Below are 24410 nucleotides of genomic sequence, written 5' to 3'. Positions count from 1 at the left end.
TTCTCTCCAGCACACTGAGCCACATTCTTCTCCTCTATCAGTCATGGACTCCTGTAGCAGGCTTGATCACTGGCCTGGACTGAGCACAGCCTACAGGTGCAGGCTAATGGAAAATCTGTAACAAATTATATGGAATCACTGCTATTTTCGATTCCTGTAACTGGGGAAGGGGCTGTGGCAAGGCAGTTTGATCAGCTCCAGCAAGGCAGAAATATTACACTCGGGAAGCTTTTCTAGTGTTTGAAAGCTTCACTCCTAAAGCAGATCTTCATCACCCAGTTATATTCCTTGTTCAGTTTCTAGCAGGGACAGTGCTATCCTACCATATTTTCCAAAGAAGGCAACAATTTCACCTTCGTTTTGCCTCCTCTGCACATCCAGGGATGTTTCAAAATGAAAATTCTTTACCATGCTGATTTCTCCAGAAGGTTTAGGAAACATCTGCAACCTTCAAGAAAAATAGGCCTTTTTGCATAAGCAGTGAAGCAAAGCCTAACGTGAATTGCCATCTGGGGACATGACCAACCTTTAGTGAAGTGGAGGTCAGATTAGCACGAGCTTTTTTGCAGTTCATTATAAAAATCAATTCAAGAGAGAGAGGAAGCTGAACTGCACAGCTCTCTCTTTTCTGCCCAACATCTCTGTATTACTCTACCCCAACAGGAGCTACACTGGGGGGCATCTGAATCTCTAGAGCTCCACCAAAAGCAGAGATGACATGTTAAACCCAAGAGCAGAATTTTCTTTGTCTGGTGCCCACAGAGGATGGCATCAGCTGTTAAACCCCATAAGAACTGACAGGATTGCATGCAGGCTGGCACACCTCAGACAAGAGCAAAAACATTTTTAAAAGAGCAGCAGATTTCCTGACCTGGAAGGTACATCTGTAGAAAAAAGGACTGCAGTTCCCAGTGATGTATACTCTGTCTGCACAAGCACTAAAAAGAAGCTCCAATAGGAGGCACGCACTCTTTGCCCGCTCTGTGGTGCACAGGCAGCTGTGTACAGCTTAAGCAGACACAGCTGCAGGCTGAGAAACCCCTCACCTACCACCACACAGCTGCTGGCTGGGAAGGGGGCTAGGAACTGGAGCTAACAGAGAAGTCAGGTGTATGGAGAAAAGACTTATGAAGATCAGATAAAAAGAAAAATATAAGAGAAGAAAGAGAAGAAGCACAAGGTGAACCGTAAGTCAGATGGCAGTTACTGCAATGCCATGATGGGGTAGGAGGTTCCTGCCTTGCAATCCATTCAGTGGGGCTCTGAATGGAGCTGTCCTTGATTAGCAAAAAAAGAAAGGAAGAAGCAGGAAAAAGCATGTGATACGCAACATTCAATGCTTCTTTGGCGAGCATTTTGGAGGAGGAAAAGGATTCTTTGAAAGGCTTTAAAGTGATTTAAGTACAACATTAATCTAGAGCCCTATGAAATCAGCACTCTCCAGTACCTGCATGATCAGTCTCACGCTGACCCAGTGCTGAATAAATTGCAAGCATCTGTTGATTGGATTAGACACTGCATTCAGAATTGTCAGGTTAGAGACTCCCTTTCTTGGGGCTTTGTTCTGTGGTTTTATTTAATTTCATCATACTATTACTGATGCTCCTATTTTCTAAGGGGCCAAATCAATTTTATTCCTCTTGGTTTACTAGCATTTCTCAATCATCCTTTTACTTGCAACCCTGCAGCATGGCAAGATTACACAGCATGAGAACTAGTGGTGCTATTCCCACCCCAGTTTATTTCTCTCTTTCTCACACTCACACATACTTCTCACAGGATATATCTGTTCTTCCTGACAGATATAGCTCAAGGGAGGGAAAGACACTTTGAATAAAAATATCTATATATAGAGAAAGGCTTTGTCCTTGTGTCTCCAAGGTCTTATCTAGCCAGGATTCAGGAAGAAGCATTCCACAGGATAAGAGGGGCACTCTTACCCAGCTCTGGCTGCTGTTGGAAGGAGGCTGAGTTAACCAGAGCTCTGGTCTTTGACTAGCTGACACCCAGTAGTTCATCCATACCCCACTGCAAAGTTCTGTTGCTTCCTTTGCAAAGGTTTGCCCAGAGATCCAAAAGCAAATATAAAAAAGACATATAGATTAAATCTACTTTAATATGACTACTGGTTGAATTAGAGAAAGTACCAAAGATAGGCATGAGGTTAAGAATATGGAAGGTAAAAAAAAATTCTCAGGATATAAAATTCCTTGGCTGAGTAAACATGGTGCCAGTATGATTCTCGTTAAGACCCTTGCTCAGAGCTTCACTGCTGGCATTTTTAACCCCTTGTTTTGCTTGCTCTTAGCTTCTCTTAGACACCGTTATCCAGGCTTCCTCCTTTGGTGAGGTTACCAGTTCATATTTTGCCTCCATGACTTGTCCTTTGACTGGGTGGAGATACAGTTTCCTTACCAGGACACTCAGCAGAACTGTGGCCACCATATAGGCAAACCTGAGGGAAGAAACATGAGAAAAAAATAAAAAACCTCACGATGATGTAAATTTGCCAAAGCACAACAGCTTGGATAGGTTGTCCCAGCAGTAACACCAAGATGCTGGAAGCACTTTCTCTCCTGTCTGCCACAGAGACTCACTAAGACCTCCTTCCCTATGCTCACCTCAACTCTGGGCATTCCTGGCTTCCTGAGAAACCCAACAAGGAGAGGTTTTTCACGGCTAATTCCTCATTGAATCTGTCTGGGTCAAACCTATAAAAGATGAAACACATTAGGGTTTTCTGAGCAGGCACAGCATCCTTTCCCAAGAAATGTGCGCACACACACAGAGACAAGTAGAAAACCGGAAATTAAATAGAGAATCTCACTGATTTGTTCTCTCTGGGTCATTCCACACAAATGTATGAAGGCAATTGTGCATCCATCCATTTTATCAATGTTCTCAACTGGTCAACTGTGTCCCATCTTGGTCAAAATGCTGACAAACTGAGGTAGTGTGAAACAGGGCTGGAACTAATATGCAGCATACAGCTGAGCTGATGCTATTACCTGCCATCTATTCCTCTCCAGGGCACATGCAATCTCATTTATCTCTCTCTCTCCCTCTCTCTCTGCCTGAGTCCCTTCCTTTTTCACTTCCAAAAATATTTCCCTTTTCTCCTTGCCCCTCACCGTTCTCTTCAAGCAGCTGGTGTGTGTATTTGTATGCGCTGGGGGAGGGAAGCCAGTGACTCACTGAAGTGAGAAAAGTGGTTTCCAGCTTTAGGATGGTAGAGACTGTGAGAAAACTATTATCCAGAGCTGGCATGAGTTAAAACAAGGGAAACTAATAAAATAACATTCAATTTAAATATTAACCCCCATCCAAACACAAAATTTGATGGACAAAGACGGTCCTTTTAAACCTTTCTGCTAAATACTTCAAGCCTTCGCTTCCCTGCTTAAACATCCAAGGTCTGCTTCTAACAAGGTGAAAGGGCATGTGGGTGCTGATCCTTAGGAAAAGCAGCACCAAACACACATTTCCCCTGAAGTGAAAATTACAGATTTTGTAATAGGAGTGAAAATGCATCTGCCTAGCAAAAAAGCAGGGAGGGCAAACAGTGTTTTTGTACAGTAGGTGGATGAAGGGATCATGCAGAGCTGGTCTCCTAATTCTGTCATTGAAATCTTCATCTACCTCGAGCTAAACCTCAACCCCAGCCTCCCTGAAACAAACATACAATGTTCATAGCAGTCCTCATTGTAGGTCCCATGGGGTCTCAGCAAACCTGAACACAGTTATGACCTACCTTGAGAGGCAATCCCTGCCAAGGGGCTCGTAGACTGGTGCATCAATGCCTGATCTCTTTCTAAAAAGTGTAATTGCAGGAGAGGACAAGTGCTGTTCTAAAGGCTCTATTCTTTCCCCTAAATCTCAGCTGTCTGTTCTCTCTGTCCAGAATAACTGACCCACATTTTTTGCAGCTCAAGTGAAGTAAATCAGATACAGGTTAATATTTGCCACCTGGAGGTCACAAGAAGCTACAGCGATTTTTTTCTTTAACCTCCACTGGCCTAGATCCACTTCAGTTTTCACAGACAGACTGAAATATTGAGGCAGCATTTCCCTTCACCCTAAAAACCCGCAACTTCAGACTGACATTTTCTCCCTTGCATCCTTGTTTCATGATGATGAGCAGTGATTCCAAAGCCATTCAAGTCACTGTTTCACAGAAAACCTTTAACAGAAATTACCAGCAATAGCCAGGGAAGCTCTGTGTACATGCACAAAAAAGTTTTCACTAAACCCTAACACATACATGCACACACACCGACTGGAGCATCAGAGGAACCTGACTTTAACTGCCCCATAACCATGCCCATGGAAACAAACAAACCCAGACCTCCATAAACTGATTTTCTTATAGACTCCCTTTCATCTCCACAATCTGCTTAAGGCAGGCCCTGCAGCACAAAAGGCTGTGCTGCAAGATCTAATTTAACAAAGAAAAGGAATTAGTTGCAATTACAGTTGATTGTACATACTTGTATGGTGATGGCCAGGATGAACTATCCTGCAGCATCACACCAAGAGCATAAAGCACAAGTGTCTGCAAAGAGAATTACAACACGTCAATGAGGAAGGAAATGAACAATCAGAGACACCTCTCAACAGCTCTGCCAGATGATGGTTATTCTATAGACTACTCATATTTAGGTGGATTAAAAAGACAATAATGCAGTATTCATCTACAGATTTTCATTATCCATGCCCAGATGTTAGGATTTTAACTTCTAAGAATCATGCTGCAATTGTTGGTGGTTACAGAGGGTGTGACCCCATTTCTCTATGCTTGCTGAGATGCATGTATGGACTACTTTACTCTCTGGAAGGGAAGGTGATATGATGAAGCCTGAAACAATGTTGCTTTATGCATAACTGAGTCCACAGGCCCCTTCAAAAGCTTACTCATCCAAGAAGCAGAAGCAAATCTGCTCAGCAAGAGAACATGAATTTTCAGAGCCTCTCCCACCGAGAACTGCAGGCAAACTTTGAGCTAAACTGTACTTTCAGAGGACAGAGCACCTGCTCAGGTTCAACACTACCAGAAGAAACGGTCTTCCTGCCTCACCCCTGGTCAGGAAGAAGAGGAAACAGCAAATTCCCCTACAGGAAAGGAGAGTGGCCTAGTGCTCCCACCACTGCCCTACCTCTTTGGGGATAGTATGTTGGTCGACTCTGCCCTCCAGCTCCTGCAGCTGGGCAGCAACGGGAGTGAGCTTTGCTGTCCGCACTGTCTCACACAGGACTTGCCGACAGTACCTGCAACCAGTAACCCTTGGTTAGCGTAAGTCTCAGAGAGAAGCTTGTCCACATCCTTGTGGCAGCAAGCAGAACAGAGTCAAATGCTTTATTTAGAGGCACTTCTTTTTTTTTCTGGCAAGGAGTCCCAACATCTTTGTAAGAAGCATTAAATCTCATTAACAGCTTTTACAGAAGGTTATTGGAATCTCTCTTCTTTCAGATTTTAAACCAAACTAAATCTGCTAAAATGCATAAACACACCAGCTCTTTTCCTGTACCTCTCACTCATACAAGAAGCAGCAAGAAAAACACACTCAATTTTCCCTTAGTGAAACCCCAACACTAGTCCAAATACAAAATGCACCTGCGTTGCACCAACATAACAAATGCAGAAAACATAAAGGCACACTATTGACCAGTCATCATTACTTGCAGCCCTTTGAAAAGAAGATTGGTCCACTCTTTCTCTCTAAATACTCTATATCCAACCATGAAAATGACTGATTACTTCTACTACTTCTGGAAAACTAGGACTAAAACCAAACAAGACTGAGCAAAAATTTTGGCCTGGCAGCCAGGGCACTGATTCTGTGCTTTTCCTCTACTGATGAACCTAAAGGGCTTCCTACAGACACCCTAAAGTGAGCACCTTGGTCCCTGTGTCTGGAATGCCAGCAGATTCTATGCTGCAAGTCATCCTGTGGCTTGATAACTTCCAGCAAGAAAAAAGGGAGTAAGCAGCTTTTGGATGCCTTTTCCTGTCCTAGTGCAGGCTAGGCATCAGACTCCACAGGCAACACCTGTCCCCACCACACGACACAGCCTTCCTCTGCATTCCTTCTAGGTGACCCACCTGAGCTGCTCCATTTTCTCATGGGTAATTGGTCCCTTCCCCAGAACACGGTCCATCTCCTTGTACAGATTCTGCTGAACATCTTCTGAGGTTGTCAGGAAATAGACTGCCCAGGTGCACACTGGGGAAGGAATCAAGACAAGACTGGACCCAGAAAATCCAATCCTTCACAAATGGCATTCAGTTTTCTTACTTCCTATATTTTCAACATTACTTTTTGGCCTAGAAAAAGGTGGCCTCTGTTCACAGCAGGCTGTGCTGATCCTGTATTCAGTGGTAGGAACAGAGACTGCACTCCTGTGTAACAAGAGGCCCTGCAAGCTAAAATTCTCTTTCTGATGCTATGAGGAGCTTTGCAGGACACTAAAGCACTCAGCCCCACAGCTCTGGCAAAGGGACCACACAGCCCAACAAACCCAGGGGAGTCACAGCTATTACACCAAGCATGCAAATGAAAGGCTGGTTTGTTCAAAGCTCCAGAATATTCCCTTATTTGGGGGTTTTCCCTAGCACATCTCAGGCATGTGCCCCAGACAGCCAATGCTTGGGGCTCCTGAAGGAAGTTCTCTGCAGATGTTAGCCAGCACTTGTCCCCCTACATCCATTTTTTGAGGTACTTGAGATTATCTTCAATAACAAAGTGAGAAAAAATCCTTGCATAAGAAATAAGTGTGTAGGATGCAGTTTCCCTAAAGCTACAAGGAAATGTTTCTAGCTCTCAAAAATGTCTATTCATGAGAACTATCTGGAATCTTGTACTTGATGATGATATTTCCAACTCAGAATATTCTGTGATTCTGTGACTCCATGTGGATGCAAGCCCCTTAAAATCACAGTCTTCCTGGAGTACCTGGAGAGGATATGTTCTGGAGAAAGAATTACCACAGTTGTCTGATTTACTTCCCATTCTTTAACACCTAGATGCATCTTGGAGGTTTTCTTTGGAGTCCCATCCCAATTGGCTGAGGTACAAGGCCAGATAATCATCCCTTTATTGTAAGGTATTTTACACAGCTTCAGTTTGTATTTTTATTTGTTTGGGGTTTTTTTTCAAAATCTTTGCATAAATCCCAGAGGACCTTCTTTGACAGTCCTCCATACCTGGAACACACCTATCCTCCAGAAATTCAAAGCACCCATACAGATACTAGCACTCTTTCTTCCTACGTGCCTGAACCAATTTTACAACATGACCTTTGTAGCTTATTTATTTTGTTGTTTTTCTTCATTAAATTTAGCATCAGTTGTCTGGGGTTAAGAATGCAAGCAAAAAGCAATGGGGAGAAATTCTAAGGTTCACCATAAGACTGGAAAGGTTGTCAAACGCAGCTTAGGTTCAGCTCACTAACTGCAAGGCTGTGTCAACAGTCTGAGGTAAAAATTAGCTTCTTCTATATGTCTGTAGCTCAGGAGAAAGTATGATTAATACAATTTTTATTAGCCTAGGCTAAGTCTCATGTCTTCACACACAGTTTTTGGCAGCTGAGTGTAAGGATGGGAAGCTACCTACAGTTACTGTACTTACAGTTAGCGGTGATTACACATCCTGCCAAAGAGAAAATCATCGTGTCTTCCAGAATCTAGGAAAGAAAATCTACTTCAGGGAATGAAGGTCATAAGACTGTAAAGAGAATAAAGAAGTAGCACACTCTCCACTCAAGCACATTAAATCCCTTTAGTGCAGAGAGCAGGAAATACATCTAGAAGACATAAATTGAACTCTCTGTTGAACTTCCACTGAATTGCACGAGACATGCTTAATATTAAATACTTCTGGTTTATAAAAATAGCTATGAAATAGCAAGGAAATCTACCAAAGTCTAATGCAATCAAACATTGCAGGAGTGGAAAGAACAAAGTAGAAGCCCTGCTTTGATAAAGAACCTAAGCTAAGATGCAAAAACTTGTATTAATCAAAGGCTGCAATGTAATGAATTGCCCATCTGGCAAAACTCCATTACTGTGTAAGGAGGTAACAGCTACACAGACCTGCTGGTCACTCAGGCTCCCCTGCAGCAAGGTGTCTATAAAGACATGCCTGTTGAATGATCTGCCTCGGCGCTCCTTCGTAACCTTCCGTAAGATGGATTCCATTTCCACCAGAGCTTTGGAAGAAAAAAGAAATGTCTATTTTAAAACCTGGTCATCCTGGTGCTGCAGAGAAGCAAATTCATCTTCCCAAGCAGATTTTCAGACCAGCTGTCCCTGCTGGGCTCACTTACAGAAGCAGCCTCTGTTACATGTTACTGTCAATTTGGAAGGCAGTATCCCAAATTTATCTGAAAATGCAGGAACTAAATAAAAAGCTATAAAAAGCTGTCCTTACAGGTATAACCAAGGTGTGTAGTCTGTGAGCTGAAATCACACAAGGGGAAGACAAGTAACGCTGTCAAACCATCAGAGAATGTATTTTCATCAGCCCCCAGAAAAACAAGTAGGAGCCCCATAACTCTGGTTACATGACCTGCAGAGTTACAATTACTGCAGCACCAGGACTGATGAAGCCCCTTTGGCCAGGGGTTCTACAGGCAGGGTGCAGGAGGATGGCTCTGTGCTAAAGAGTGCAGAGAGTGGAATGGGGGGAAACATGGGAGGGTTCTGGCAGAGTCCACACATCTGAAGATATGTGAGTGCCTAACTCCTGGTAACTGCTGTGGGAACCAGGGGGAGTTAGGGTCCTACACAACATTGCGTGTCTGGCTTAAATGACCTACTGAGGACTATCCAAGAAACAGGGAGCAGAATTTGGGTCTGAAACTCCATTTATCAAAGCCCAGTTCAGTTCCTTTGTCTTAGAATTACCTTCCTTCCTCCTCTCTGCACAGGAAGGCCAGCAACACTCAAACACCAAGGCTCACTATCTGGAGTTTGTGAAATTTTGTCCTCATGCATCATCCTACAACAACTCAGGAAGAGTGACCATGGGAGGAACCCATTTCAATGGGGCAGAAGCTGTCCTCAGGTTCTGAAACCAACAGAACCAGAAGCATAAAGAAGGAAACACTGCATTTGGAGGATTTACAAGCAAAACTTTAGTTCCAGATACAATCTACTTTAGTTTAGCATCTTATTAATCAATACCGAAATGGTTTAATTATTAACAAAAAAGACAACCTAAAATTAAAATAACTTACTATAAAATATATTAGAAACAACAGTACTGCTATAATAGACCTGAAAATCATGTTATCTTGTAAGAGCACATCAGAGGCTATCTGATGGTGTATTCAACAAAGCAGCACACCTCAGTACTTGTGTCTTCCAGGCTGTGAGTGACTGTCTGGTAGTACAGGCCCCAGATGGTTCATCATTTGAAGGCCCATACAGGCCAAATCCAGGAACTCCATCTGTCTCCACCTAGCACAGCTGCTTGCCTCCAAGAGAGGTCAAAAGTGAACACTAGGGAACAGAACAGTAAGGGAGGAAGCACACCCTGATTCTTCCCCTCCATCACTCTCCAGACTGAACAGACTCTGAAACAAGACCTGGAACTAGAGTTTTAGTCCTGTGACTTCTCACATAAAGGCAGCCTGCCATTCAACTCCATACCAATGATCGAATCTGAGAGTAAGTACAATGTATCTGGTAGCTTATGGCTTGATGAGCACCTCTGAAGAGAATCCAAAACAAATGGGCAAATGAAGTGCTTTCACATGCTAGCCAACTTGCTAAGTATTAATCAGAGTGGGAGGAAAACCATAATTTTGGGAGAAACCTACCATCTTCATAGTGCTTCTTCCTAGTCATGTTTTTGTCAAGAGACCCATCCAAGAAACCTTTTCCAATCTCTGACCAGATCTGGAAGAAGGAGAGAGAGAACAGTACCATCACTTACCATAGGCTGAGACTGCTGGGACTATTCTGTTCTTTCCTATTCAGGAAAATGAAAACACCAAATAAAATTAGGACTTCCTGTCAATATGGAACTGGTCTCCACATCCCATTTCAGACACTATGTCTGTGATAGCTGGAATTAAGCTGAAATTAAACAACTGTAATTACAACTGTAGGAAAAAAGCTATGGGAATCCTAAATGGAAAATGGAACTGTTTCTTTCCCACCCTATCACCAGCATATTTAATATCCCCACATGTGGATACAGGTGAGATCTCCTCAGATTTTCCTTTCTCCACTATGTCACAGAGCCTTCAGAAGACCTTTGAAAGGGAGAAATTCCACTGGCAGTCCCAGGAGAGTTTAACTGACTTAGGTACCAAAGACCTCCCAACTGCCATTGAATCTGGGTTCCTGATCCCCACGGATCCTTTAGAAACACCTCAGACTAATGACAGCAGAATCAGCAGTAGGATCTTTCTAACAGTTTCAGCTTGGGACAAGCGAGACAGACCCCTCAAGCTCATACTTTAAAGTCTCAGCAGCAGCTTGTACTAAACTGTACACAGATACAAGCTCTGTGTTTTCAGTCTGGAAAAACTGAATAGGAGATTTCCTGGCTCTTCGGGACACTTACTGCATCATGGTGCCTGCGGAATCGGATGACTTCCCGGTCATCTTCAAAGCTGCTGCCCATAGCTGTCTGCGTGACAGACTTCATGGCAAAGCCCAGCATGTGCTGGCAGAGTGGCACATGTTGTGCCTCAGGGAGAGACAGCCATTTGGCCAGCAGCTCTTCTGACAGCTTGAGAGGGAATGAACCATTAGTTAGCAGTAACATCAGCAGTCTATTTACCAAACACACCCTGGACACATTCCCACCCACTTCCTAAGGCAGACCACACTTTCATGGCCATGGAATAATGCTAAACTCTTTCCAGGTTTCTTTCCATTGTTAAACAGTAACATTTTATCCTACAATCTTCTGCTTCTTTCAAGGCTCTCCCTTAACAAGGCAACCCTACCCTCCGCTCTTGCTCCCTCTGTCACAAAAGAAACTTTAATCCCTTTAATAAAGATGCTCCAGAATAGGAAAACAGATCATATTCTGGCTGCTGGACTAAATAAAATCACCTCTTTGTGGCCCCAAAAGCTGGTTCCTTGCTCCATCCTCCTGTCCAGGGAATTATATGTAGAATCCAGGTGCTCCAGTATCTTTAACTGCATCTGGTATCTTGGCATAAAAATTAAGCAAGCTCAGCCTTTCCCCCAACCCACCAGAGCTAAGAGAACTCAAATATTCACACCATGAAAGGCAGAGGCTGTTTGCTATCTCAGATGCTTCTAACTCCAGCACTAATTTGAATGCAGGTCCTTTATCCTAGTGATCATTCTCACTAAACCTTCCCCTGTGTGCCTCACAGGGCTTCTCTGCTCTACAAAGGCAGTTACCTTCTGGATGAGAGCAACATTACTTTGCAAGGACTTGGTCACACCGTTCTCATACAGTTTTCTCCTCATGTGGCTCTCTCCTGTATCCCCATTCAGGCTGGACTGGTACCTCAAGAGGGATTTCAGCATTGTCTCAAAGGGATCCACTGAAAGCAAACAGAGGAAACTTCATTCAAAATTCACACTAAATGGGGCTGATTAAAACAGCAGCCTCTTTAATTGGACACTGCTACTTCTGGGCTGTGAGCAAGGTGTGGCTCCTTCCCCTACAACAGCCTCTTTGGGGTGTCAAGTTTCTCTTGCTCAGTGTGGGCTAGTACCTCACAAAGTCTTTTTTCTGAGGCCGATTGTCGTCCTGTGATCAGCTCCCCATGCAGAGTTTGTCTGCTGGCTCTACAAAGTAACTCTTCAGTAAAAATGCCTTCAGAGCTTGTTCCCTGTTTGCCAGTTCCCAGTTGGTTGTGCCATCAACTTGGTGACAAGAGTGAGTGTGGCATGGTCTTTCCCCTTCTCCTCTAGCCTGACCTGCAGGCTCTTTTAGCACATTCCCCTCCACATCTAGTGTGCACTCCTGCCCTGAACGTGGCTGTGCACTCAGGACATACCAGCTCATGACAGACAGCCAGAGGTTGCTCTTGGCACTCCTTTCTTTGCATCACAGACCCAGCAAGGTCTGTTTGATACCCTACTGCTCCTGCATGATTTCTCTTTTGGGCACTGAGTTCCCTGTTCAGGAGCTCTTCCCAAACTAGCATCTACCTGTCTGCCAGGGCTGCCTCCAGCACAGAAGCTCTGAAGCTTACCCCACTAAGCTACAGAATGCTTTCTACTGCTAATCCCCTTCTTTCCGTCTTCGATCCTTCCACACAGACACCTGCATCACTGTACAAACTAGATAAAACCATGTCACTTCCCAATCCATGACTCATTTCATTTAAGATTTTTAACTCTGAATTTCACCACCAAGGATCTCTATTTAATAAATTTTCTGAAGGACATTATGTGTCAATGCAAAACTGTGCAATACAGCATGGCATATGTTTTTCCTTTTCTGTAAACCTTTTAGTGTGTCTTGTGGAACTGACAGAGTCTTTAAGAAGCTATTTGGAAACAGCAATCAGGGTTTTCAAGAAGGATATTGTCACTGTTTATCATAGTCTGTTATTTCTCCCAGATGGAGAGTGAAACCTCTGAGGCATCAGAAAACATCAAGGCTGGGCCAGACACATATGACTTTACCAGCTGTGGATGTATCTAGGATTCCCCACAGAGACTGGGGCCTCATTATGCTACCAGGCAAACTTACAAGAAGAAAAAATTCCCACCTGCAGAGGACTTACTACCTAAAGACATAAAAGAAGCTAACGAGGCCAGAGGCATGAATATGGTAATCTCTCCCAAATGTTTTTCTCTCACATCTTTTCCTTTCCAATGTTTTTAAGCTCTGCATCTCACCCTCTTTCCCACTTTGAATGACAAGGAGCACGAGCATGTGTCTTTTGGCAGAGCAGATGGTACCTGCGGCTCTCTACGTGGCGCAGGCTGTTATGTGCCTCTAGCTGCTGCTGACAACTCCTCCTCCAAGGTACTTTGTCATGGAGCTGCTATTGATGCCACAGATCCCTGCTGACTGGCACTGGCACAGCCAGGCACAATATTGGGCAGCCAGGAAGACACATGGCAGGTGGCAAAGCCCACACAGAAAATCCGGCAAGCAGAGGCATCTAGAGAGCCTGGAGGATGCTCAGAAGCAACGCCTGCTGAAACTGCAAAGTTTTCCTACTGCATATGAAAGGAAACTGCTGGATTAGCCATGGGCTCTGGGGGTTTTTTTCCCAACGTCCCTAGACTAAACTGGCAATCCCACACCACCGATACACACTGTTGTGCACTCAGGGCTGCAGAGCCCAGGCTGCCCTTTTGCTGAGGGCTGGCTCTGCCTCCTGCTCTTTGGGAAAGGGCTATTTCTGCACAGCTGTGGGAGGCTAGAGACTCCACAAGGCACAAACTGCCTCTGGAGAGAGCTCTGTTCTGCCAGTACTTGCACAGACTTCATCCTTCAGCCTTATCTTGAAAACATCTCCAGGGTTACATTTTCACCCCCCAAGTGACACATATCAAAATTTCAACTGTTCTTTTCACTTACATGGAAATCTCCCCATCCCAAAAAACACAGAATGCAGGACACCATTGCAAGTAAAGATACAGATCTAACTGAGATTGAGCACAACTGAATATCAGAGATAGAAAGGACCTCTGAACCTGCACAGTAAAATGCTCGCAGAACAGCAATGAAGTCCTGCTCAGACAGGCCAGGACCCATAGCTCCATCTCCAGCATTTAGTGTGCTTCAGGTCCATTGCCCCAACCCAAAAAGCAACAAAAACTCAGGAGAATTTTCCAAGTTGGTCTCTGAATCCCCCGCTCCTGGCAATCCTGAATTAGCCCACCCTCTTCACATCCACATTGTTTGTAGGCCTGAACTGCTTCCCCAGAGCCACTCAGAGCAATCACCAGTATCAGCTACAACGTTTTACTTCCTTTGAATTCCCCTTGCAAATTAATCTCAACCAAGCTTTAAGAGGCCATGAAAACATACCAAGTTCAAACACTGCTTGAAGCCTAAGGAAAAAGAGTCTCCTGGCACTGGAAATGTTTGTAAGTATGAATCCAATTAGTCCAGCTTCAAGGCTTTGATGAGAAATGCATTACCTGCACCTCTCTCCAAGAAGTTTGGCCATACCTGTGACACACATATGAGATGAGAGGAATCTTTGTCTGGAGCCAAATCCTGTATTTCAGCCTTGGAAACCAAATATCAGGTATCCAGGAAGATGGCTGGGGGCCTCAGGCACTCCAGCTGACTGAGGAAGAGTCACATGGCATGGGTTTTCAGTGGGGCTGAAGGGTCAGGAATTGGATATAATGCAATCCACTGTGGGCTGTCTCCAGTTCCACAGCACTGTGTGCACAGAAGAGATATGGGCAAGACCACATCTCCAATAAAATTTCAACCTGCCCAGAGCTAGTTTGTGGCTGAATCCTACTACAATGCCTGTTCCCACTCACCAAGAAAGGGTACAGGAAGGGCTTTGCTACAGCTACTCAGCTCAGTTTATACCTCAATGCTTCAGGAAATAAAACCTGTAAGATTCCTCACCCCTAATAAAATTTGAGCACTTCTGGCAAACATCAGTGCTAAAAGGAAAACAGTGATACAATTAATATTGCTGCTCTTCCAGCTCTGAAGTTGTAAGAACCCTCCTTCGCAAGCCCGCTGCCTTTATGAGGATCCCTTCAGAAGCTCTTTCTTCGGCTGGGCTGAACACACTTTCCCTGGCTTCTCCTGCACAACAGACTTCCCACTCCTCTGAGAGCACTGGCAGCCTTTATTTGCACTTTCTTTACTCAAAATCATGTCTGAGTATAGAGGTCAGAGCCACACACAGGACTCCAGGTCTGACTCATGCTCATTTTATGCAGAAGTCCTTCTTTTACAGAAAATCCGTGACTCAATATATCCCTTTTTTTCCATGGCCATGTCATCCCACAGGCAATTCATGCAGCCCACTTTTTCTCCTCCTGTTCCTGTTCCTCCTATGCCAGCCCTCAGGGATATCCACCCTGCTGCCCTGTGCCAACAAAGGGTTCCAGAATAATGCCATCAGGGTAGGACACTAACATAAGATGGACTATTTCATGACTCCAACACTGCATTTTGCTTTTCCAAGACAATCTAGCCTTGATCCCCCTTTCAAGGACCTGTCCAGTATTTATGAGTATCCAAGCAAATTCTGAACTGAACCCCTCACATAAACACAGTTTTATCACTTTATTTGTCTAAAAATCTAATTATCAAAGTACAAGATGCATTTCCCATTTATCCCTCATCCTTAAAAACATACATTTAGCCCTTGGCATAGCAGGATACTAGGCCAGTCTGTAGCTGCCTGGGTCACCTCATTTCCTGCACCTAAGTCCAGGCACTGTATTTCTCTTTCTCTGATACCCACATCCTCCCAAATTCAGAACATTTATGAGAACTTGCCTGCACAGGGGCCTGTCACCACTTCTCTGAGCTTTGAGAAAGTGACTGTGTGCTTAATTTCTCCCGAACACACTTGAGAGCATTCAGATCTTTCAGGGTGGTTTTCCACCTTCTGGAGTGTCATCGTTATCCACTGTGTCTTGCTGATCCTTGTTAACTCCCACTCCTTTCCCAGATTGTCACCATTTCTTTTTTTGATTCTGTCAGGCAACTGTAGATGAAGCTTACCCCTCACGACCCCAGCATAAAGTGAGCTGAGCTATCTGCCTGTGCCTAAAAACAGCCTAGAGGATCAGGTCAGAGGTGTGCACCCAGCACCTCAGTCAACCTCCTAAGATAAAAACTGGGAAAGCAAGACATTAAACCCAAACACCAAACGAGTTAACTTATCAAGTGTGATAACCTTAGGAAGCAAAATGCCCACCTAAGAGACTTAGGCCATAAATTAAAATACTCTCCCATGACTAAGACGGCCAACTCAGCTACCAGCAGCAACATCCACTTCCAAGACTGGAAGATCATTGAAGGTTTTCACTACAAAATTCTACACACCAAAAGAAACATGAAAGGTAAAGAACTTTTCCAAATAATAGTTTGAAAAACCTCCATGCTAAACCATACAAAGCAGTTATCACAAACTAGCAGAGCTGTTTTCAGACTTAATTTAGCAAAGTTTACCATCCTAAACTGTACTTCAAACTGCTTTTGAAATGTATGCCAAGTGGCTACAGGATGTTCACCTTGCTCTATCAAGTGACTGACGAGCATAATGCTATTCCTGAATGTTTGGCCTGTATAGAGATGGTAAAGACACAAGCATACTGATTTCTTGATGGCCACTGGACAGCAGTAACCCTTGGTTACCACTGATACTCTAGTCCAGTAAGCAGGACCAAAGTCATATATGAACTACCATGTCAGCTACAAAGTCTCATTTTCTTTCAATGTCGAATGAAACCCAACTTCCTTTGACACCCTTTCTTTGATGCCCAGTGAGGTCAGAACAAATGAACTCAAAAGACAGCATAAAAGACACTTACACAACCGGTTGGGGTTAACATGTTGTTTCAGGAGATCGATGGAGCCGAGGCTGACAACAAGACGCCTTCCAAACCAGAAGGAGACCAGTGGCCCATATTTCTCATGAAGGTTTACAAGAAACTCATGTAAACTGCTGCTGACAATGATATCTGGCAGGTTGCCATCCCTGAGAAACACAGAGGATATCTGGTCATGAATAGCATCCTCTGCCAATGCTGAACTTCATCAATGTGGAGACAGAAACCACTTACTTTTCATCAGTTGGAGCCAGCCCAGGGATACCTGATGCTTGCCTAGACGCCTAGAGTAAAAGGAAATGCATCAATCTACATGAACTTCAGATTTTATAGAGGTCCCACAGGTTTCCAGGAAGAGAGATGAATTTTCCACACCAATACTCCTACACTACTTACAAACATGAAACAGGAGCTGGGTATGCTATATCTGCAAGCTTTAAACCTGCTAAGCCGATAAAACCTCAACTCTGTGCCTGGTGCCACTGGCTAAACCAGGATTATTCATCTGGTTAGATGAAAGATGTCTGCGTAAAGATTTAAAGGGTCAAGTGTGCAATGTAGGGTATTACACACTGATTTGCCCTGAAGGCCTGCAAAAACGCAAGGCGAGCAGATGATCGCGCCTTTGGAAAGCAGGATTCACTCCCGGAGCACGTAAAGCAGGATTGCGGGGCTGCGCTGTCCTGGGAACGCCCTGCCCGGCAGCTTCTCCCGCAGGCCTCCGCCACGTCCCGCCCGAGCCCAGGGGCTGTGGGACGGGCCCGGGGCTGCCGCGGCCGCTCGCTCTCCGCCCGCCTGCGCCGGGGGCCGGGCCGGGCCGAGCGCCCCCCGCCCCACAGCCGGCAGCGTTACCGGGTACAGGTAGAGCACGGCGCCCACGAGGATGAGCAGGAAAGTGACGGCGAAGATGGCGAAGTCCAGCATGGCCAGGCCGGGGCGGTGGAGCGGCGGCGGCTCGGCCCCACCCCGGGACCGCCGGCGGGGCAGGAAGGGGCGGACCGGGCTGGGCCGGGAGCACGGCTCAGCTCGGGTCGGATCGGCATGGGGGGTCCGCGGCGCCTGCTGCTGATCTCCAACTCCACCCTGCACGGAGGGGGGTACCTGGGCCACTGCCAGCAGCACATCCAGCGCTTCCTCGGGCAGTAAGCGCCGTGCAGGGCTGCGGGACGCGCCCGGCCCCGCCTCCGCCGCGCCGACCGCTCTCTCCCCTCTCTTCCCTCTCTTCTCCCAGGAAGGTGAAGCGGGTGCTGTTCATCCCCTACGCCCTGCACGACCGCGACGCCTACGCCCGCACGGCCAGGGAGAAGTTTGAAAGCCTGGGTAAGGCCGGCCCGGCTGCTGCGGCCACGCCGGCTGTGCCGGGCGCTGCCGGGCCGGCACCGGGCACGGGGAGCAGGGTGCGGGCACGGAGCGGCCGCGGTGCACACGGGCTGGGCTGGGCTGCTGCGGTACCGCCAGCAAGGGCACGGAGCAGCAGGAGTCGGCTGCGGACTTCTGTCTGGAAGGAGATGTTTTAGAGGCCTCCAGAAGAAATCCTGCTGCACACACTTCTGCCCACTCCAGGGAGGAAGATTGTATCCCTAACTATTAAGTGGCATCTTTTTATTCTTCTTAATCACATGAGGGAATATTTCTTCCCATATATCTTCAACCTCTGCTCAAGCCACTGGTTTTAAGTGAAGACCATTACTTAAAGCACATTAAGGAGCCAGATAGTTCCATGATGGACAGCAGCTGAACTTTGCTTGGAGCAAAGATCTCTGCAGAGCAGTCTACAGCAAGACCTCCACCAAGTATCTATCACTGTTTAGGGTAACTTTGGACTCGTTAGTGTAGTAATAATCAGTACTCACTTGCCTGGGCAGCACACTTTGCTCCTTGACTTGCAGGAAGATTGCTGCTATCAAATGCCTATGTTCTTCTGTCTCTCTTGATGCTTCCTGTACTCAGTGAACCCTAGCAAGGGAAATCTATCAAAGTCAGACATTCTAACAAAAACAATACTCAGATTAGGTATTTGCACAAGCAATGCTAGAACCAACACGTCCCGTCAGACTTCAGCATAGCCAAGCTGAGGACTAACAGCTTTTTCCTCATTTTCTAGTCACCTGGTTATGCTCAGCAGGGTATTGTGCCTCAGCCTGCACCTGCTGAGTGAAATGCTCAGCTCCTAGACTCTGAGTGCATATCTCCACAAAATGAACATTTCCTTTTGTGCAGCTGGGTGCTGAAGCCCTGCACTAATATAGGATGTACACTCTGTTTTACGTTGTAGAGTTTTCTGAAATTTCCCCGACTGAGACATTTGGCTCAGGGTTCAAGGAGGTAGGCAGGGAGGCAGTGAACATAACCTATTCTTCCACCAAACTGCCATGGCAAAGGTAAATATTTTTCATTTAAGGTTATGGGCTGGACAGCATTCATGAATCTTGTGATCCAGTGGAAGCCGTAAGGAAATCTGAAGCAATATTTATTGGTAAGTTTTATTTCTTACTCCCCAGTGAAGGTTTTTATAGGGCACTGGATTAGTCCTGCTCAGAGGTGGCACTGAAGACCAACAATTAAACAGTTAGGCCTAGTAATTAGAAACTACAGAAGACAGTAATTGGGAGCCCTAAGACTAAATTTAGTGGTGGGCTGGGAAGTAGATTTATTAATGGAACTTCATCTCCAGTAAATTTCAAATTATTATTTTGAACAGTACCTCAGTGTAAAAATATGATCATAACAGCTGTATCATCACTTTAGCAAGCCCAAGAAGTTCTAGTCGTAATACCACGGTCCTGGGCATTGGAAGAGAGGTCACTGTCAAACAGTGGCAGCCTTACAAGGATGACTCAGGGCATGCCCATGGCCTGCCCAGTGACCATTCTTCTGAAGCTTCTGGTTTTACTGCTTCTCAAAGCAGGATACTGCCCTGAATAGAGCATAGAACTCACAGTGCCTGCCAAGTTTGTAAAGGCTTCAATTAAAACTGATGGTGAAAGCATGTTAAATAAGCTGAACTTCTTTCTGCAGGAGGTGGGAACACATTCCGTCTCCTGAAAGCTCTTTATGACAACAGTTTGATACATGAGATCAGGAAGAGAGTTCTTGAGGTAAAACTACAGATTCTGGCCAAGTCTGAATGGCTGGATCTCATGCATGATCTTTTGTTCATTCAAATCCAAGCTGATTCTGCATTTTTGTCTCTAATATACTTCAGATGTTGAGCCATCTCAAACAGCCTGGTGAACTGAAAACCATGGCCAAATAAGGCTGTTACTGAGTCATTGAAAAGACTTCAGGTCAGCAGTCTGTCTTCCTAGAGCAGTTTTCTAGATGCTGGATTGCAAGACCTTGGGATGTACAATGCTACATAGAACCCTAGAAGTAAATTGCTCAAAATACCAGTCAAAAGACCAGTGCAGGATTTAATCTATGCCCAGAAACCCTGTTTTTCAGCTTGAGATGTCCACTTTATATCTCACTGATATAGATGTGTTGATGTTGCATGTTGTCTGCTAATAAACTGGTGATAAAGTTGGATCCATATGTGCCTTTTAGATAGTGTCCTGTTGTTGAAAATTATATAATTCTTGTATCTCCTTGGAACTGAGAGGTGTGAATGCCCCTCTGGTGAGCAGCACCAGTCTAGCTAGTGAATCTCATAAGGCTCAGCAAAGATATACCATCTCTGGAGGAGGAGAGAAGCAAGGTGTTCCCTAGCAATGTGGAACTGCAAATGACTTTATATAGATTTATAAAAGCAACAGTAAGGCCAGCTGCCAAGAATAAAGGTTAGCTAGGCTTATCTTAATATATAGAAATTCAGTGTCTGTTGTGGGAATGAAAGCCAGAAAACATCCAAATGCCAGTTAAGTCTGGATAACTACCTGGTTATATTATCACCAGTTGTCTGAAGACAGCTCTATTTTTACAAATTGTTCAGCATTACCTATATACTTGCATAATTGTATGGCATTCTTCTATGTACAGCACAGTACTCAGTACTGATAGCTAAACAATGGTCATGGTTCTGGTAAGTTGATGCTGTGACAACATTGCACTGAGCTTCCGATGGCCCACTCTCTTCAGAAGCTAGTTAAAAGCCAGTTCAGATATTTCCTGTAACTGCAATAGAAGCAAGTCTCTCCCCTTAATAGCAAAGTATCAACATGCACTGACAGCCTGGTAAGTTCTCTCTTGGGGGGTCACAGAGTTGTGAGTACAAGGCAGGCAGCAGTTAGTTCTCTGACACAGAGAAGCTACTGCCCACCTCAGAACCTGAATTCTTGTTCTGCTTTTCACCTGTAAAGGTAGCAGTGAGAGGAGCTGGAAGCACTAAGTCTGATGTGACTGATGGGTTTCTGAGATTGATAGAAGATGGTATAAAATTGAGTTCCTAGTTGTGGTGCTGCAGACTGATCATTGCTTTTGTCTTTCAGGATGGGATTCCTTACATGGGATCCAGCGCAGGAACCAACGTTGCTACTGTCAGCATCAATACCACCAATGACATGCCAATTGTTTATCCACCTTCCCTGCAGGCTCTAGGATTAGTTCCTTTTAATATTAACCCCCACTACCTGGACCCAGACATTAAAAGAACTCACATGGGTGTAAGTAAAGCACACCAGAACTAACACAGTAACTACGGTGTGGAGGAGTAAAAATAGTGTGCATCTTTGAGGCCTTATAAAGCTATAGAATGTCAAACAGCTGCTCCCTAGAGAAACTGGAAATGCCAATGAGGCAATAACACTTCACTTCCTCCTAAAACTTAACTTTGCTTGGGAAGAGGAGTTGGCAACAGTATTACTGAACAAAGTGTTTTTCACAAACAGAAGCTCTGCAATGTTTGAAATACTGTTGAAATGCTGGATATCTGGCATGGAATGGGGGAATTAAAAAAAGAAAAGATAAACCTGAAGTGTTAAGATGCAAAGCACTGCAGTTCTGGAAAGTTCTGTCTTACCTGCTGCTTGGGAAGACCTCACTTAAACATAGATTAAGAGGCTTAAGTATCTAAAGGTATGAAGATACAATCAGAGTAGGGAGATCTTGAGATTCAAACAGTCGTGTAAGAAAATACCTGGGCACTGGTGTCCCTGCAGCGAGCACAGCCTGTAATGTCCATTACAGAGCAAGCACATGCACTAGTATAGCTGAAAGAAAAACACTTCGGCCATCAAGCACAAAGACAGATTTCCATACAGTGGGGAGGAGCTCCTTCTTGAAACAGCATGTCAGCTAAATCCTCAGGGAACAATCTGTGTGGTGCATCTTCTAACAACCTAAATACTTTCCTCCTTGTAATCAAAATTCCATGGTTAGAGGAAGTATTAAGAGTTAGGGAACAATGAAGAGATGGTAGATGCTTCTAGATGGGTGAAGAGATGGGTGTGCTTCTAGAATTTAGATGTTGTAGGTATTCATTTAATCAGCTTGTCACTAGATAAGCAGGCAGTCTTTTCTCTATAAATAACTTCTTTCTCTCAGAGGAGGCTGCAAGCCCTGTGCTGTACCAAGTCCCTGCTGTGTTCCTATGTTTTTATTTCTTTACTGTTGCTCAGTTCAGCAGCAAACCTCAGGAAACATGACAGAGCTGTTCACAGAAGGAAACTATTCAGTGTAATACCTACTTGAAGACAAGCAAATACTTAATCACTGAAAATCCATGATTCACTACTTTCTTTCACAAAGGTGGCACCTCAGGCATTTGTTTCTACCATTTTCCTGGAAGTATTAGTACTACCTCTGCACACAGAGATCATACTAATTAAAAAAAAAAATGGATGAATTGAGTGGAACTAAGTTTTAAGGCTTTTTAGGGTTGGGATTATGTGAGTTCTGTTTGATCAACTTGCAGTAAGTTGCTGCTAGTGATGAAGAGTAAAACATATCTATTAAATAGGGTAAATTCTGCCATCCCATTCTGCTTGAGGGGAAGTGCCTGCTTTGTTTAATGTTATGAAATGGTTTGATGGCATGTTGCCTGGATAGATCCAAGTCCTACCTTATGGCCTGGGAAGCTAAATCTGTGCTCATTATTGCAGGAGACAAGAGAGGAAAGAATCCACCAGTATCATGAAGAACCAAACACCCCTCCAGTTCTGGTGAGCAGTAGTTCTCCATCAGGAAGCTGTAGCATGATAAACATTTTAAATGCATTCATGCTGGCTCTCAGTGTGGGTTCCTCGCCTGTCAAGCCTTACAAAACCATGGATTGGAATGCTAATTGTATTCTTGCTAAGAGCTTGAGCCTTGGATATTGCTCATTGTAGAAAATGGATTAGGGCCAATGAAATGCATACTCCTGTTAGTGCTGCTCAACACTATTTTAGGCAGCTCTGATCTTCCCAGTCACTGGCCACCATATACTGGGTGTTGGGGGTGTTGTGCACGCAGATGGTACAAAACTCCCCCTTAATCTTTTTGCAGATACTCTTAACTTTAATCTCTGTAATAGTTTCTGAATTTGCACATTCAGTAGTGTATACATAATTTGATTATGTCTGTCTGGGAAAGTGGGACCTCTGTGTTTCCTGTCCCTGTGTTTGATCTTGTACTATCAAGTTTGTGCACTAACAAACCCAGCTGGCTATTGCTCAATCCAAAGTGGATCTAAGAATAACTGTGGGAAAAAACAGTTTCCTCCTCAATGATTTCTCCTTTAAGAGTAAAAACTGAAATAAACCAGTAAATTGACTTCTAAAACAAGATAACTCACCTATTTTTGTCTTTACCTCTTTGTTAAGTAAGCGAGAAGGTTTAGTCTGTAGTCATGGTGCCACTGAGACTGGCCTGCTTGTGACAAGTATTCTACCCTTTGACATAGCTTGAAAATAATTTTAAATGTTTCCACCTCCACCAGGGCTTGCGGGAAGGTACGATGCTGTTAGTGGAAGGAGATAAAGCCACGCTGCAAGGAGTGACAGGAGCACGTCTGTTTTTGAGGTAAGTGCATCACTTGAATTGATATCCTGCTTCAGACAGAAAGGAAGAGAGGCTTCTATTAGACTCCTGGCACGTGCTGCCTGTCCCCCCCCCCATCAAGTTACTTAATCCCTTGACTCCATTTCTCTTTGGAGAAAATGTGAGTATTGTTTAATGCTCCAAAGGAGACAGAAGTATGACAGCACTCCAAAGGATGTCTGACTAACCCACTGCGTGCTTTGGTGCTGCATCCATTGCTGCTTATGTTTCCAAATTCTAGTTACCTTTCACAGAAAGAGCCCCAATAGTCAGCTCCTTTATTGAAAGCCAGGGAAATGCCAATTTGGCCCTAATGCACTGAACTCCAGAACAAGGGAATCCACATCTAGAATTACATGGACTTTATTAAGAAATCTAAAATGCACATCACATGATGGAATCAAAACTCTGCTTGTTCAGAATAAGGGTGCCTTGATCTATCCCTAGTAACAGATAGAAGCTGAGTAGTCTCACCTCCTATTAAAGCTCACAGCATGGTTTCTCTTGTTTGCAGGGGTAAGAAACCAACTGAACATGAGCCTGGAACAGATTTCAGTTTCCTCCTGACTGACAGCAATCCCTTGAATCCATAGCCTTCCATATTTTGCAGCAAAAGTTACTATATGGGGAAGACAATGAGGAAAAAGCAAAGAGATGCTTGTTGTCCCAGAGTGGGTGTGGTATTTCAGATTTATAAATAAAGATAAATATGCATTAGTGGACTCTTTTCCTCACCCCTATGCAATTGTCAGACACCTCCGTCCCAGCAAAGACAATTTTTATTGCAGTACTTGGATAATCATAGCTATTTAAAGCTTGAAGGGGCCCATACATTCACATGTCCACTTTGATTCCTTCCCCACAAAAAAAAAAAGTTGCCTTAACACAATTAAGACAGGACACTGAGTCAGCTGTTCCTACTGCCTACTCTTACCTGCTACATAAAAGAACTGTTCATTCA

General features: G+C 44.5%; 2 protein-coding genes across 3 annotated transcripts; one reads left to right on the top strand and one right to left on the bottom strand.

The window, feature by feature from the left end:
- Positions 1-2096: 2096 nt before the first annotated feature.
- LOC121335501 (cytochrome P450 20A1) lies at positions 2097-17464 on the bottom strand. Its single transcript, XM_041403731.1, has 13 exons — positions 17345-17464; positions 16727-16776; positions 16475-16641; positions 11387-11532; positions 10572-10739; positions 9820-9898; positions 8090-8205; positions 7626-7680; positions 6101-6221; positions 5154-5265; positions 4488-4552; positions 2622-2711; positions 2097-2455 (listed from the first exon to the last, which is right to left on the bottom strand). The coding sequence occupies exons 1-13, from the start codon at positions 17414-17416 to the stop codon at positions 2305-2307; spliced, it is 1392 nt and encodes a 463-aa protein (XP_041259665.1). The 5' UTR covers positions 17417-17464; the 3' UTR covers positions 2097-2304.
- On the top strand, positions 17389-24163 carry LOC121335502 (alpha-aspartyl dipeptidase-like). Of its 2 annotated transcripts, none has more exons than XM_041403733.1 (8): positions 17389-17634; positions 17724-17812; positions 18894-18968; positions 19511-19590; positions 20920-21093; positions 22531-22590; positions 23349-23431; positions 23964-24163. In XM_041403733.1, the coding sequence occupies exons 1-8, from the start codon at positions 17534-17536 to the stop codon at positions 24040-24042; spliced, it is 741 nt and encodes a 246-aa protein (XP_041259667.1). In that variant the 5' UTR covers positions 17389-17533; the 3' UTR covers positions 24043-24163. The 2 variants fall into 2 exon arrangements, with proteins under 2 accessions (XP_041259667.1, XP_041259666.1); XM_041403732.1 differs by having other exon boundaries at positions 17452-17634; positions 21022-21093.
- Positions 24164-24410: the final 247 nt, after the last annotated feature.

The sequence above is a fragment of the Onychostruthus taczanowskii genome, unplaced genomic scaffold (assembly GCF_017590055.1).
Source record: "Onychostruthus taczanowskii isolate IOZ18803 unplaced genomic scaffold, ASM1759005v1 scaffold20, whole genome shotgun sequence".
Taxonomy (NCBI): Eukaryota; Metazoa; Chordata; class Aves; order Passeriformes; family Passeridae; genus Onychostruthus; species Onychostruthus taczanowskii.
This window is presented reverse-complemented; position numbering and strand designations above follow the sequence as displayed.

Coding starts and splice junctions, on each gene's coding strand:
- LOC121335501 (XM_041403731.1), bottom strand. CDS start 17,416: ATGCTGGACTTCGCCATCTTCGCCGTCACTTTCCTGCTCATCCTCGTG. Junction 5,266..6,100: donor GAGAAAATGGAGCAGCTCAG/GTGGGTCACCTA, acceptor TACTGGTTGCAG/GTACTGTCGGCAAGTCCTGT. Junction 2,456..2,621: donor CAGGAATGCCCAGAGTTGAG/GTGAGCATAGGG, acceptor TTCTTCCCTCAG/GTTTGCCTATATGGTGGCCA.
- LOC121335502 (XM_041403733.1), top strand. CDS start 17,534: ATGGGGGGTCCGCGGCGCCTGCTGCTGATCTCCAACTCCACCCTGCAC. Junction 19,591..20,919: donor TCAGGAAGAGAGTTCTTGAG/GTAAAACTACAG, acceptor TTTGTCTTTCAG/GATGGGATTCCTTACATGGG. Junction 22,591..23,348: donor CAAACACCCCTCCAGTTCTG/GTGAGCAGTAGT, acceptor CACCTCCACCAG/GGCTTGCGGGAAGGTACGAT.